This window comes from Chionomys nivalis, chromosome 5 (assembly GCF_950005125.1).
Source record: "Chionomys nivalis chromosome 5, mChiNiv1.1, whole genome shotgun sequence".
Classification (NCBI taxonomy): domain Eukaryota; kingdom Metazoa; phylum Chordata; class Mammalia; order Rodentia; family Cricetidae; genus Chionomys; species Chionomys nivalis.
Window position 1 is genome coordinate 90,743,365 of NC_080090.1, and position 14,469 is coordinate 90,757,833.

The following is a 14,469-nucleotide window of genomic DNA, read 5'->3' on the forward strand; positions in this document are numbered from 1 at the left end:
TGATGTTTAAGTAATTTTCAAGACAAGGGATAGTTTCTTCCCTCCCTCAACCTTAAGGGATCTGAAGCCAGAAAGAGCACATATACAGAGACCCCTTCCCACAGAATGAAGGGGTGGAGTACTTAGGAACAGGCGTAAGAAAGACAGGTTGGTAGATTCAGAGAGATCTGCACATCTGTACCCACTGATTTGGAAATGAAGAGTTAAATTTAATAGAAGTTAATTATTGTGAAACTCTGAGATACGGAAAGTCTTGTATTTTTGCTAAGCTGGCCTGACACATTACTTTGTTCTTTGTTGAGTCTAGTAGAGAAGTTCATTTATATTGACAAAAAAGGGTTTGTTTTTTCTAGCTGACATGTTTTCCAGTACTCTAATAAAGAAAACTTAATGATTAAAACAGACTTGAATTTTTAATACATGGGAGGATCCTAGCTCAATAGCAGAACTTATATCTAGTATTAAAAGTGTCGGTCATAATAAAGCCTTAGGAATTTACTGATAAGTTTTGCCATAATAATAATAATAAAGTATTTTACAAAGTATTAAATTATACCATAAGCAATTGACTGTACTCAACTAATAGTTACTGCTTGTATACTGCTTGTACTGCTTTGTGCTAAGTACTATGTGAACCTGAACCCAGTGAAGGTGAGGTTGAATTTCCACTGGTTATGAAAGTCATAGCTCTTTGATTCTCCAGTTTGGGGTTTGAAGGTCAAGATGGTATTAACCAAAGGAAGCCTAAAACGTGTGTGTAGGGAACTATGATAGAAAATTCTTCCTTTGAGTATTGCCATAGTAAAGCCTCTGACACTTTCTGAATGCCAGGTGTTGTCCACAAACTGGGAGAATACAGCTTCCTTTTCTGAATTAATGAAGTAGAGGTGATTCCCCTTTGTGATTCACCAGACTTAGTAAATTCAGGTTGCAAGTGGTAAAGGTAATATGTTTTTGAGGGTGTTCAGAAATCACTATAATGTAAAATTAGCATGTGTGAGTATTGAGGTACTGGATAATGTAAAAGAGCATCCTCTGTGGCAGCTTCTGACCAGAACAGCAGGAAATGAGATGTGATGTTTGATGAAAGGAGACAATTGAGGGAGACAGCAAAAAATAAAGAAAGGAAGATGGAACCCTTTTCGTCAAGATGGCGCCGAAAGCGAAGAAGGAAGCTCCTGCCCCTCCCAAAGCCGAAGCTAAAGCGAAGGCCTTGAAAGCCAAGAAGGCAGTGCTGAAAGGCGTCCACAGCCACAAAAGGAAGAAGATCCGCACATCGCCCACCTTTCGGCGGCCCAAGACCCTGCGGCTACGAAGGCAGCCTAAATACCCCCGAAGAGCGCGCCCAGGAGGAACAAGCTTGACCACTATGCCATCATCAAATTCCCCCTGACCACCGAGTCAGCCATGAAGAAGATAGAAGACAACAACACGCTTGTGTTCATTGTGGATGTCAAGGTCAACAAGCACCAGATCAAACAGGCTGTGAAGAAACTCTATGACATCGATGTGGCCAAAGTCAACACCCTCATAAGGCCCGACGGAGAGAAGAAGGCATATGTTCGGTTGGCTCCTGATTATGATGCTCTGGATGTTGCCAACAAAATTGGAATCATCTAAACTGAGCCCAGCCCGCTAATTCTAAATATACACTTTTTCACCATAAAAAAAAAAAAAAAAAAAAAAGAAAGGAAGATGGGTGTAGCCTAGCTGGACTGAAGTTGATCATAGTGGTAGCAGTGGCTGAATAGTGTTAATAATAGCAACACCTGTGTTACTGCTTTGGTTCTTGTGGCAGATTCCATTTTAATTGAAGCTTTGAGATTGATTTCCCTAATCACAGCTTTTGTTGATACTAGGCCTTGTTTATTACATTGGTGTGTACCTAGGGTTTATAAATATTTGTGTTATCTTAGTTGACTTCAAACAATCCATAGAGCCAACAATATTATCCCGGCTGGGTAGATTAAAAATGGATATCATTTATTTCACCAAATGGTTTCAGTTAAAGATGTACGCAAGCATCGTTCCATGTAGATTATCTTTTAAACAGAAGATTACAGGTTTTGCTACTTAATATTTTTGGCAATTTCTCATTTTCAGATTTATGTGATCAGTTTGGCCGAACCTCGCCTGCCCTTGCAGCTGGATGATGCTGTTCGGCCTGAACTGGAAGGTGAAGAGGTAAAGGTTATGCCACATGGGTCTAGATAAATTGTAACACTGAAAATCCAGTGCCCTCCTTGTACTAAGAGTACCTGTAAATTGACTTTAATTCCATTTTTATTTCAATTTACAGAGCTGAGGATATAACTCATTGGTAGAGGATTTATCTACAATTCAGGAGGCCTGGGTTTAATTAAATTACTCTTTTTTTTTATTTTAAGCATAATTTTATTGACTCCAGAAATTTCACATCATGTACCCCAATCCCATTCATTTTTCAGTCTCTCCATATCTGTCCTTCACCCTTGTATCATCCTCCCCAAAGGAAAACTTTAAAAAACAATAATTATAATAAAATTTTAAAAATAAAAGTGTAAATAAGAATACTAATTAAAGCTGGGCATGGTGGCACACGCCTTTAATCCCAGCACCCAGGAGGCAGAGGCAGGCGAATCTGTGAGGTCAAGACCAGCCTGGTCTTTTACAAAGTGACTTCCAGAACAGCCAAAGCTACACAGAGAAACCATGTCTCAAAAAACCAAAAATAAAAAAAGGAAAGAAACAAAAAAAATAGCAAAAGAATATTAATTGAAAAGACCAAAAACAAAACACAAAAGAAAGCAAGCAAACACCAAGGGGGAAAAAAAATCACTCTTCGATATTTCCTGCCTTTGCATCACAAATAAATTAAATCAATTAAATTACCTTTACCATCAGCATATCTCAGACTTTTTTTGGTGTCCTGATCTGTTTTACAGCTAGGGATGTAGCTCAGTGGTAGAGGCTTATCTAACAGACAATCTGTCACAGAATCAAAAAGGAAAGAAAGTTCTTTTTAATTCTCTTAATAATATAGAAGATGCCCCCCCATAAGCTCTTGTTTTGTTCATATGTTAGTCAGTATTTATAGAATTAAGGTTTAAAGCAAAATTTATTAAAATGTTAATATGAAAGTATTGCATGCTTGAATATATTTTAGATAAAATGTAAAAGTGACCAAAACATGCTTTGTATTTTCCAAAACAAAACTTTCCTGTTACAAGTGACATCATGTATATAATGTCTGACCTCTTGTATATCTAGATTTCCATATGGTCCTTGGGTTTGCAGTGTTGGGAAATTACCAATCATACAGCCTTTGCAAATTTCTTAGTAAACTCATGTGTGAGTGAGAAGGAAAAGTAATTTAAAAAAAAATTTAGCCCTATATAGTGGAGCACACCTTTAATCCCAGGCAGAGGCAGGTGTATCTCTGAGTTTGAGGCTAACCTGTTATACAGAACACATTCCAGAACAGCCAGGTCTACACAGGGAAAGTCTGTCTTGAAAAAACAAAAACAAGGATCTGAAGAGATGACTCAGTGGTTAAGAGCGCTGCCTGCTCTTACAGAGGTCCATAGTTCAATTTCCAGCAACCACAAGGTGGCCACAACCATCTGTAATGAGATATGCCCTCTTCTGACCTGCAGGCATACATGCAGAGAAAACATTGTATATATAATAAGTTTTTAGAAAAAGAAAAAAATTGTATTTTTGTTTTGTGTTTTGTTTTTCAAGACAGGGTTTCTCTGTAGTTTGGAGCTTGCCCTGGAACTAACTCTTGTAGACCAGGCTGGCCTTGAACTCACAGAGATCCACCTGCCTCTGCCTCCCGAGTGGTGGAATTAAAGGCATGCGCCACCAGCTGAAAAAGAAAAATTTTGTAAAAAGGGAGAGAGAGAGAGAGAGAGAGAGAGAGAGATTGAGAGAGAGATTGAGAGATTGAGAGATTGGTTTGGTTTGACTTCAGGGACTCCATGAAAGTCTTGGAGGATCAAAGTCTTGGGGGACTGTTGGTGGTCCCTAGAGCACACATTTAAAAACTGTTGCTCTGTATTAATCTTCCTGTTGGGTGTTAGCCAGGGCTTGCAGGTTAAATCCAGGAAGTAGTAAGAGTTCAGGTAGGGAATTCTGGTACCCCAGTAGTGAGCAAGTTTGGAGAAGGGAAAGAAAGCAATAATATTTTTGTTCTTTCTCATTTTACTATCTCTTTTTGTCTTTGTTGTTGTTTTTGAGTAGGTGGGTGCATGTGTATATATGGATGCAGAAGTTGATAGTGGGTGTCTTCCATAATCACTCTTCACCTTATGTATTGAGATAGGGTATCTCACTTTGAACCCAGAGCTCACTGATTGAGCTTGTCTAGCTAGCTCATAATAACAGCCATGGACAGTGAGGATTCAAAGTTCAGTATTCACCTTTATAACATACGTTTTACCCACTGAGCCATCTCTAGTCTAAGTCTCCCTCCCCTTCATTCCCTTCTCTCCTTTGTTGCTGTGTGTGGATGTTTAAGACAGAACCTTACTATATAGTTTTGGCTAGCTTCAAAACCACAGAGATTCACCTGCCTCTGCTTCCCAAGTGCTGACATTAAAGGCATGCCTTACCATCCCCAGCATCGTCTCTGCCTCTAACAGTAACTTTTCCCTGACATTCCTCTTACTCTGTTTATTCTCTTGACATAGTGATTTCCGTGTACAATATTAACATACACACCGCTCACTGAAAGGATACATAGCTTCTAAGAGTAGGGTATATGGTATCCATGTGTATACTTCAAAATACTGGTTAAAATATGTTTTTCTCCCCCCCCCCTTTTTTTCATTTTTAGGAAGGAAGAGCTACTGTTAACCAGGATACAAGATTAGACAACAGAGTCATTGATCTTAGGGTATGCCTCATTTGTTTGTTGATATGGTTATGCCAATACTGAGTTGGGGGGGGGGGATGCCTTAAAGCTAATTGCATATGTATGAGTATCATGATACAAGACATAGTGTACCTCTTTAGCTGACCTTTTCCCCAGAAAGCTGCCAGGAGCAGGTAAGCACTAGTTCGCAGGATACTGATTTTGCTTTGTTTGAAAATAACAGATGATTATAATGCCAATGTTGGGGTGGCTCCCAGGTGATGTCTCTTTTGTGCAGACTTAGTAAGCAAGTGGAAATGCAATCATTAAATCACTACAAGAAGTAAAAGAAATTGTATACAATTTAGCACAACCAGGTAGAGACAGGAGTTGTTATTTTGAAGTCACTGCCGTGGTTTACACTGTCGTCTCATGGGACTTCTCTTTCCCTTTTGGTTTGGTTGCAAGTGAAAGAGTTCAGTGGTTTCATCACTGGTTTGTCATCTTTCTTTCTTAATGTTTGACCACATCTTCCTTCTTAAGTGTCTGTCTCATGCTCAGGTTCTTTGCTGCCCTAAGTTCTTTCTGACTTTGATTCTTCTGCAATTGTGTATCCTTGTAATGTTGACTTAACGCTTCTTCTATTTGCTTTCTGTCTTCTTTTTTTTTTAAGCCTCCATTTTAACTTATGTTGGTTTTCCATGTATTTTGGCCATAAGAGTTGATATATTGTGTTTACCCATACTGTTTATTCATTGTTGTTACTGGTTTATACTACAGTTTGGCCCAGAACAATTTTGTCTGTGGTGGTGGTCTAATTTAAATGCATTGTACCCAGGGAGTTTTGCTAAGTGCCATGGCACAGGCCTATGACCACAGTTATTTGAAAGACCAAGACAGGATCCCTGAAACGCAGGATTTGGCCACACGTGGTCGTGCACACCAGTAATCCCCATCATTCAAGAGGCTGTGGCAGAAAAGTTCAAAGTCAGCTTGGATTACATAGGCAATTAGAGGTCAGCTGTAGCTACAGTAATGAGACTTTGGCTCAAAAACACACAAAAGAAAAAGCATTTGGAGGCCATCTTGGATGGAAAAGAAGGGTGGAAAGATTTTCATATTAACATCCAGATGATTTTTCTTGAAAAGTTGGAGATCTTAGCAGTATTGGGGTTATTCTGGCCAAATAAAGTACTAGGTGGACTATATGCCCCTGTGTTATCCTATACTTACTTCATTCGTGTTATTTGTCTGGTTCTTATAAACACCTTGTTTTCATGTGAACGTGATCTGCATATGCATATGTGCATAGTCCTATGTGTGGAGGTACATGTATAAAAGTGTGTGTATGCACGTGCATCTCTGTTTTGGGATCCAAGGTGGTTTCCGAGGTCTTTTTCCGCTCTTTATATTGAGGTAGGGTCTCGTACTGAGCCCAGAGTTCAGTGTTTGGGGCTAGTCTGCCTAACCAACTTGTTCCAGGGTCCTCTGTTGAAACCTCCATAGTGCTGTGATTATAAGCAGGTCACCATACCTGCTTGCCTTTTTATGTGGGTACTAGCGATCTAAACCCTTGTCCTCGCATTTGCATGGGCCATCTTTATTTTGTGGAGGGTCAGGGGAGGGTAGGCATATATCGTGGTGCACGCATAGAAGTCAGAGGACAACTGGTGGGAGTTGGTTCTTTCCTTAAACCATGTGGTTTCCAGGGATCAAACTCAAATCATTAGGCTTAGCAGCAAGCATCTCTTCTGACTGAGCCATCTCACCAGCCCCTAGTATTTTATTTATTTTCTTTTTTTTTTTTTTTTGGTTTTTCGAGACAGGGTTTCTCTGTGGTTTTTTGGAGCCTGTCCTGGAACTAGCTCTTGTAGACCAGGCTGGTCTCGAACTCACAGAGATCCGCCTGCCTCTGCCTCCCAAGTGCTGGGATTAAAGGCGTGCGCCACCACCGCCCAGCTTTATTTATTTTCTTGAGATAAGGCCTCATGTATTTAAACTATCATTAACTCTCTTTGTAGTTGAAGAAAACTTGAGCTTCTGTCCTATTGCCTTTACTTCTCAAGTTCTGATATCCTAGAGAAACATTCTCACATCCAGTTATGCTGGGGATTGAACCTAAGGCCTCATACTTGTTAGGTGAGCACTCTACTCACTTAACTAGATCCCTAGCCTAAATATGTTATACTTTGCCAGGCAGTGGTGGTGCACACCTTTAATCCCAGCACTCGGGAGGCAGAGGCAGGCGGACCTCTGTGAGTTCGAGGCCAGCCTGATATACAGAGCGGTTCCAGGCTCCAAAAAAGCTACAGAGAAACCCTGTCTCAAAAAACAATAGCTCAACTTCATGCTGGGTGGTGGTAACACAAACTTTAAACTCAAAGGCAGGGTAATCTCTTAATTTGAGGCCAGTCTGGTCTACAGAGCAAGTTCCAGGATGGCCAGGGCTACACAGACAAACCCTGTCTCGAAAAACCTAAATAAACAAATAAATGGGTAAACCAAGGGAGATAGGACTGCCCTAAGACCTCATCGAAAGTCTTATCTCCTAAAAACACTCAGTTTTTTGAAGCAGGTAACTGCTATATATTCCTGTGTTTGTCTCTATAAAATTGGTAATATGAGCATAAAAGCTTTAGCGCAGTGATCAATTAAAAAAATACATTGTAGGCTGGAGAGATGGCTCAATGGATAAGAGTGCTGACTATTCTTCCAGAGGGCCCCATTTAGGTCCAAGCACCCATATGGCAAGTCACAACTGTCTGTAACTCCCAGTTTCGAGGGATCTGTTATCCTTTTGGAACCTCCAAGAGCCTTATGTGAATGGGGTGTTAGATAAACATGCAGGCAAACACCTGGCGGTCATAACACACCTGGGAGACAGAGGCAGGTGATTTCCAGGCTAGCCTGGTCTACAGAGTGAGTTGCAGGACAGGCTCCAAAGCTACACAGAGAAACCCTGTCTCAAAAACTGAAAAACAGACAAAAAAGATGCAGGCAAAGCACCCATTCACATAAAATAATAGTTTTTAAAAATTAAATGAGTTGTAATGTTAAGCCAACTAAAGTAGTATATTCTTTTTGCTTGTTTGTTGAGACAGGGTTTCTCTGTGTGACAGTTCTGACTGCCCTGGAACACACTTTGTAGACCAGGCTGGCCTTAATTCACGGAGATCTGCCTGCCTTTGCCTCCCAAGTGCTGGGATTAAAGACGTGCACTACCACCACCCAGCTCCCGTCATATATTCTTAATTCGGGAAATCTACTATGTAAGCAATGTATCCCCAAGAGTAAAAATAAGTATTTACTATCTTGATGACTTTTATCTGTTCCTAAGAGGATAGTATCAAAGAGTGATTCTGACTTAAGTGCAACCCTTCCAAAAGTCTCCCAAATACCCTGCCGTCCTTAGGGGGTGGATTGACTGTCACAGTGACCCATTGAAGGAGCTAGGTGAGTAAGATAAAGTCATTTAATTTAGACCTTTCTTTTTTTAAAAAAAATATTTTTATGGTTTATTTAACTTTTATTTTTTTATGTGTATTGGTGTGAAGGTTTCAGATCCCTTGCAACTGGATCTTCAGACAGCTGTGAGCTGCCATGTGGGTGCTGGGAATTGAACCCGGGTCCTCTGGAAGAGCAGTCAGTGCTCTTAACCACTGAGCCATCTCTCCAGCCCCCTAGACTTTTCTGATAATACAAATGACTAACATTTTAACATTCTTGGGGCATCAAGATGGCTCAGTGGTGTGGGTAACTGCCACCAAGCATAGTGACCTAATATTAGTCTCAGAAACCCACATGATCGAAGGAGACAGTCAACTCTTTTTTTTTTTAATATTTATTTATTATACAATATTCTGTCTGTGTGTATGTATGCAGGCCAGAAGAGGGCACCAGACATCATTACAGATGGTTGTGAGCCACCATGTGGTTGCCGGGAATTGAACTCAGGACCTTTGGAAGAGCAGGCAATGCTCTTAACCACTGAGCCATCTCTCCAGCCCCCGACAGTCAATTCTTGAAAGTCCTTCTCATACACATATAAAGTAAATAAGTGAACAGGTGGCTCAGTGGTCAAGAACAGGCTTGTAGTGTGGTTTCCCAGCACCCTATGATGGCTTACAGCTAACTGTCTGTAAGTCCAATTTCGAGGGAGCCAACATTCCTGTTTTCCTCTCTGGGCACTTCAACCACATAATACACAGACATACATGCAAACAAAATGCACATACACATAATTTTTTCATTAAAAAATTAAATACATTTATTGGGGGGAGGTAGGCGAGAGTTCTTGCCTTTCTTATCAAGGATCCAGTTTTGTTTCCAAGCACTCTCTTGGAAGCTTACTTGTCTGCAACTCCAGTTTCAGAGTATCCAATAATGATGTCTCTGTCTTCAGGGTAGCCAGCGTGCACACGGTGCACAAAAAATATAGGTAGACAAAACACTTATATGCATAGAACAATCTAGAAAAAAAATTTAAGTCATTAACAAAACCATGGAATCCTGAAACACTTATACAGTAATTAGATAGTTTATAATCAAGTGTCTATCTGCTCCTTGTCTACTTAAATACTTTTTTTAAGTAGAAAATGAAAATATATCTTTCTAATACATTTTTACTCCATTGTAATACAAAAGATTTTCTTGGCAGTATAGTTTACATGCCAACATATTGGAATTTATGGCATTTCAGTTTTACAGTGTTTTTCTAAAACTGGAGATATACAGTGGTTTCTGGTTGTTAAACAGATGCATGTCTTATGTTTTAATAATTATGTGATATAACTTGCAAATTAAACTCATGTGTCTTTGGATGCTGCTGCTGCTAAGGATGTGCCATTTAAGGTGTGATTTAAAGGGAAATAATAGTAATACAAGTGAAATCCTCCATGACAGTAGTGAGTAGAGGCAGAAACAAATTGAAGTAATGCTGATCTTTGTGAGCAGCCGACAACAGGGAATACTGTGAGAATCATAGATGGATGATTGTCATAGCTGATGGCATTAAAAGAAAAAAGATTTGGGTGGCCTGAGGTAGTCCAGGGAGTCCTGGGTGTGCTAACTATTGGCCTGAATCAGTGCTCTAGGGATGCCGGACACTGTTGTGTTGCAGACCACCCAGTCTCGGTCTGCAGCACCTTTATCTTACACTACAGTGCCTATGTGCTGGAGAGTCTTGGCAGAGATTTAGCCTGAGTGCTGCCAGACTTTCCTTATGTAGTAATATAATTGCAGTTTTGCAGTGATTCCAGTTTTTTATTACAGAGGTTACTTGTACTTAATTATAAATTCTACATCAGTCTGATTTAAGAAAAAGAAGAGTAGCTCATTTGGAATGAAGAGAGGGTAATTTTAAACATAACTTTCTATCCAGTTTTTTTTTTTTTGAGAGATTTAGCAGAGTTTCACACATACACACCCTGCTTGGCTTTTTTTTTTTAATCTATTTATTTATTATGTATACATTATTCTCGGTATTCTGCCTACATGTATGCTTGCAGGCCAAAAGAGGGCACCAGATCTCATTACAAATGGCTGTGAGCCACTATGTGGTTGCTGAGAACTGAACTCAGGACCTTCGGAAGGGCAGGCAGTGCTCTTAACCACTGAGCCATCTCTCCAGCCCTCTATCCAGTTTATATGACTGACAGGCGGATCTTTGTGAGTTCAAGGCCAGCCTGGTCTACAAGAGCTAGTTCCAGGATAGGCTTCAAAGCTACAGAGAAACCCTGTCTCAAAAAAAAAAACCAACTCAGTACCATTAATAGTTTCACTGTAAACTTGGGCTTATTTGATTTTTTTTTTTTTAATCTCCCTCCCAACGCTAAGATTCTTCCCATGAACCTGTCCCTCTTCTGAAAGATATGATGTAATTTTCTAGTAATGTAACCTCGGGGAAACTAATTCTGTAAGTAGAGTCTTGCTTTTTTTTTTCCTTTTATTTTTACCTTGTCAGATAACTGCTGAGTTATCTCCAGCTCCTAAAATTGCTATATATTTTAAAAGAGTTGACAGAAAATAAGCTAAAATGACTCGATTTGACCAAAAGTCAAAAACTCCCTTTTCTGTTGCTTAGACTTTAGTTTCTCCATCTTGTCCTCTAATGCCATACGAACTCTTTGTGAAGGAAGAGCTGTTGCCGAAACATGATTCTGCAGTAGACTAGAAGTTTCTCAGGCTCTGTGTTAGTCTGTTGAGCACAGTTCCCCTGAGAACAGAGTTTTTCTCGAGGTAAGTGTCCATGCACAGATACTCAAGCTTTTTGTAGTAGCTTTGTGTGCTGACTACAATAACTGGCATGCACTCAGTACGAGTGTGCTTCTAAGGATGTTGTCGGCATCACAGATAGCCAGAATAATCAAGGCTTCCTTGAAGCTTTCTCCTACTGCTCTTCAAGAGCTCCTTTGTTTATAAATTCTGATTAACTTTTCTCACCAACCTCATTCTTGATTTCAGCAGTCCTCATCCTGTGGACCCTCAAATTCCTCCTGCCTCAGCCTCCTAAGAGCTGGTGTTGCAGGTATGCTCTGGTATAGTCATCTCAAACCATTTAAAAGGTAGAATCTGCCAGAGAATATTCTCTAGGGAACCAGATAGAAATTGGGACATGCTAGAATTATTGTCTGAGTAATTGTGTTCAGTTTCTTGTTTTTGTGTTTGTGGTGCTAGAGAATAAACCCAGAGGCTTGTGCTTGCTAGGTAACAACTTCACTGCCGAGCTACACTCTCCTGTTTTCTTCTTCTGTAATACAAATGGAGCATAGGACTTTTAGTATGTTAGTATGCAAGGCAAATGACACAGCCCTAAGCTATGTCCCCTGTTCCTTCTTTCTAATAAAATAGGCAACTATCTTTCCAGTGGCAAGCAAGTACCTTAAAGCACCTAATGGGGTAGGGGCTGTTTTTTCTCATATACACCATGGATCCATTTTCTTCCCACATTGACAGATTTGTTGATACAATCAGTAAACCAAGATTAATGGGGCATAGTATGTGGTGGGGGTGTATTTATTTTTAGGGTTTTTTTTGGGGGGGGTGTTTTTTGTTTGTTTGGTTGTTTGGTTTGGTTTGGTTTTGGTTTTTTGAGACAGGGTTTCTCTGTGTAGCTTTGGAGCCTGTCCTTGAACTAGCTCTTATAGACCAGGCTGGCCTCAAACTCACAGAGATCCACCTGCCTCTGTCTCCCGAGTGCTGAGATTAAAGACGTCTGCCACCACCACCCAGCAAAATTTGTTTTTTTAAAGATTTTTTACTTATTTATGTGTATGAGTTCTGTATCTGCATGTATGCCTTTATGCCAGAAGAGGGTGTCAGATCCCACCAGAGATGCTTATGAACCACCATGTGGTTGCTGGGAATTGAACTCAGGACCTCTGAAAGACCAACCCCTAAGCCATCTCTCGAGCCCTAAAATTTGTTTTTTAAAAGCATAATTAAGTGTAATTTTTTACTTTTTTTTTTTTTTTTTTTTTTGGTTTTTCGAGACAGGGTTTCTCTGTGGTTTTGGAGCCTGTCCTGGAACTAGCTCTGTAGACCAGGCTGGTCTCGAACTCACAGAGATCCACCTGCCTCTGCCTCCCAAGTGCTGGGATTAAAGGCGTGCGCCACCACCGCCCGGCTTTAAGTGTAATTTTTATGTATACTATATGAGTTACAGCAGTCCAGAAGCTTAATAAGAGGATAAAATAAGGTTAGACTAGCTAAACGGAAAAAGAAAGAAAGAAAGAAAGAAAGAAAGAAAGAAAGAAAGAAAGAAAGAAAGAAAGAGTAATGCAGTGTGGTAGTGGCCCTTACAGAGAATATATTTCACTAAAGTGAATTGTGTCTCCATATGTGTAGAAATACAGTGACATACCTTTTTGATTTATAGGTTGCTAGGTTTTACAAAGCAGAAAAATACAGTTTGTAGTAATTGAGTGAAGCAGTGTTTCCTTAAGTCACATAACATATAAACAAATGAATAAATGAACAAGTAAATAAATAAGTAGAGCCACAAATTCTTTTCTCCAGTTTAAATGTAAATGTCTTAAAAGTATATAACAGATTATAGAGGCTTTTAAAAAATTGTCTCCAGCCGGGCGGTGGTGGCGCACGCCTTTAATCCCAGCACTCGGGAGGCAGAGGCAGGCGGATCTCTGTGAGTTCAAGACCAGCCTGGTCTACAAGAGCTAGTTCCAGGACAGGCTCCAAAACCACAGAGAAACCCTGTCTCGAAAAAACAAAAAAGAAAGAAAAAAAAAAGAAATATTTTTCTCGAATGGCATTTTTATGAATCAGAACATCAGGAAGCATTTCTAGTGAGAATGGCTCAGTCTGATCATGTATATCCATTAGACTGCAGCTTGTCTCGTCATCTTCTGGCTTGGGCTGTTGTGTGTTTCGTCTTCTCCAGTACTATGGGACTTAAACGTTGCTGAAAGCAGGAATAGTTTAACTTGCTTGCTGTGCCAGGCTGGTTTAATTAGATTTTAATGCTATCTTACAGACATCAACTAGTCAGGCTGTCTTCCGTCTCCAGTCTGGCATCTGTCATCTCTTCCGAGAAACATTAATTAACAAAGGTTTTGTGGAAATCCAAACTCCTAAAATTATTTCAGGTATGTTTCAAGACGTATTCTGTAATTTAAAATCCCCCCCAGTGTTGCTTAAGTTAATTTTTAAATAACATAATAATAACTGAAATAATTCCAAGAGTCCCTTAAGATTTAGTGCCATGGACTTATTTATTTCAAGGACAATAATACCATTTGCAGTGTTCCATTTTCTTCCTTCAACAGTCATTTTGTGGTAATGATGAGGAAATGAAGCAGTAACAAAGCACGATTCCTACACTGAAAGTTAGGCCACAGGTATTTTTATTATGTTAATTTCCATCAAAATTGGCACAACAGTTTGGTTTTATATAAACGTCGTTGTAAAAATCACCAAATACCTGTTGACATCATTCTTGCATGAGAATCTTGTCTTGATCATTTTACCCTTTTAGAACTGCTTACATAACACTTAAAAGATGAGTTACAAATAGCGTTCTAGCTGTTCCTGCTGGCTAACAAATCCCAGCATTTTGGAGGAAGAGGCAGGTGGAGCTCTGTGAATTCAAGGCTAGCCTGGTCTACATAGGAAGTCCAGGCTAGCCAAGACTGCATAAAGAGAGCTTGTCTCGAAAGATCATCATCATGGTAGGACTTAGTGGGTAAAGGGCTTGCCTTGCCACTACCACTAAGCCTAACAATGTGAGTTCAAATCCCCAGGACACATAGAAGGAGAGAACTAACTTTGAAAACTTTCCTCTGAGCTTCACGTGCACTTCTAAAGGCAAATGTGTACACTGATTAAATAACTACATTAAAAGAATCTTATTAATGGGGCTGGAGTGATAGCTTAGTTGAAGAGCACTTGTTGGCCGGGCGGTGGTGGCGCACGCCTTTAATCCCAGCACTTGGGAGGCAGAGGCAGGCGGATCTCTGTGAGTTCGAGACCAGCCTGGTCTACAAGAGCTAGTTCCAGGACAGGCTCCAAAACCACAGAGAAACCCTGTCTCGAAAAACCAAAAACAAAAAACAAACAAAAAAAAAAACAAAAAGAAAGAGCACTTGTTGCTATTGCAGGGGACCCAGGTTCAGTTT

The 14,469-nt window shown here is 40.0% G+C and overlaps 1 protein-coding gene across 1 annotated transcript in view; it reads left to right on the plus strand.

Annotated features, from left to right (window-relative positions):
* The window catches only part of Dars1 (aspartyl-tRNA synthetase 1), a 65,780-nt gene that overhangs the window by 38,000 nt on the left and 13,311 nt on the right, over positions 1 to 14,469 (plus strand). The window contains exons 6-8 of the mRNA XM_057770144.1: positions 2,104 to 2,184; positions 4,820 to 4,879; positions 13,329 to 13,440. Coding sequence (XP_057626127.1) covers positions 2,104 to 2,184; positions 4,820 to 4,879; positions 13,329 to 13,440 — 253 coding nt within the window. The remainder of the gene's footprint in view (positions 1 to 2,103; positions 2,185 to 4,819; positions 4,880 to 13,328; positions 13,441 to 14,469) is intronic.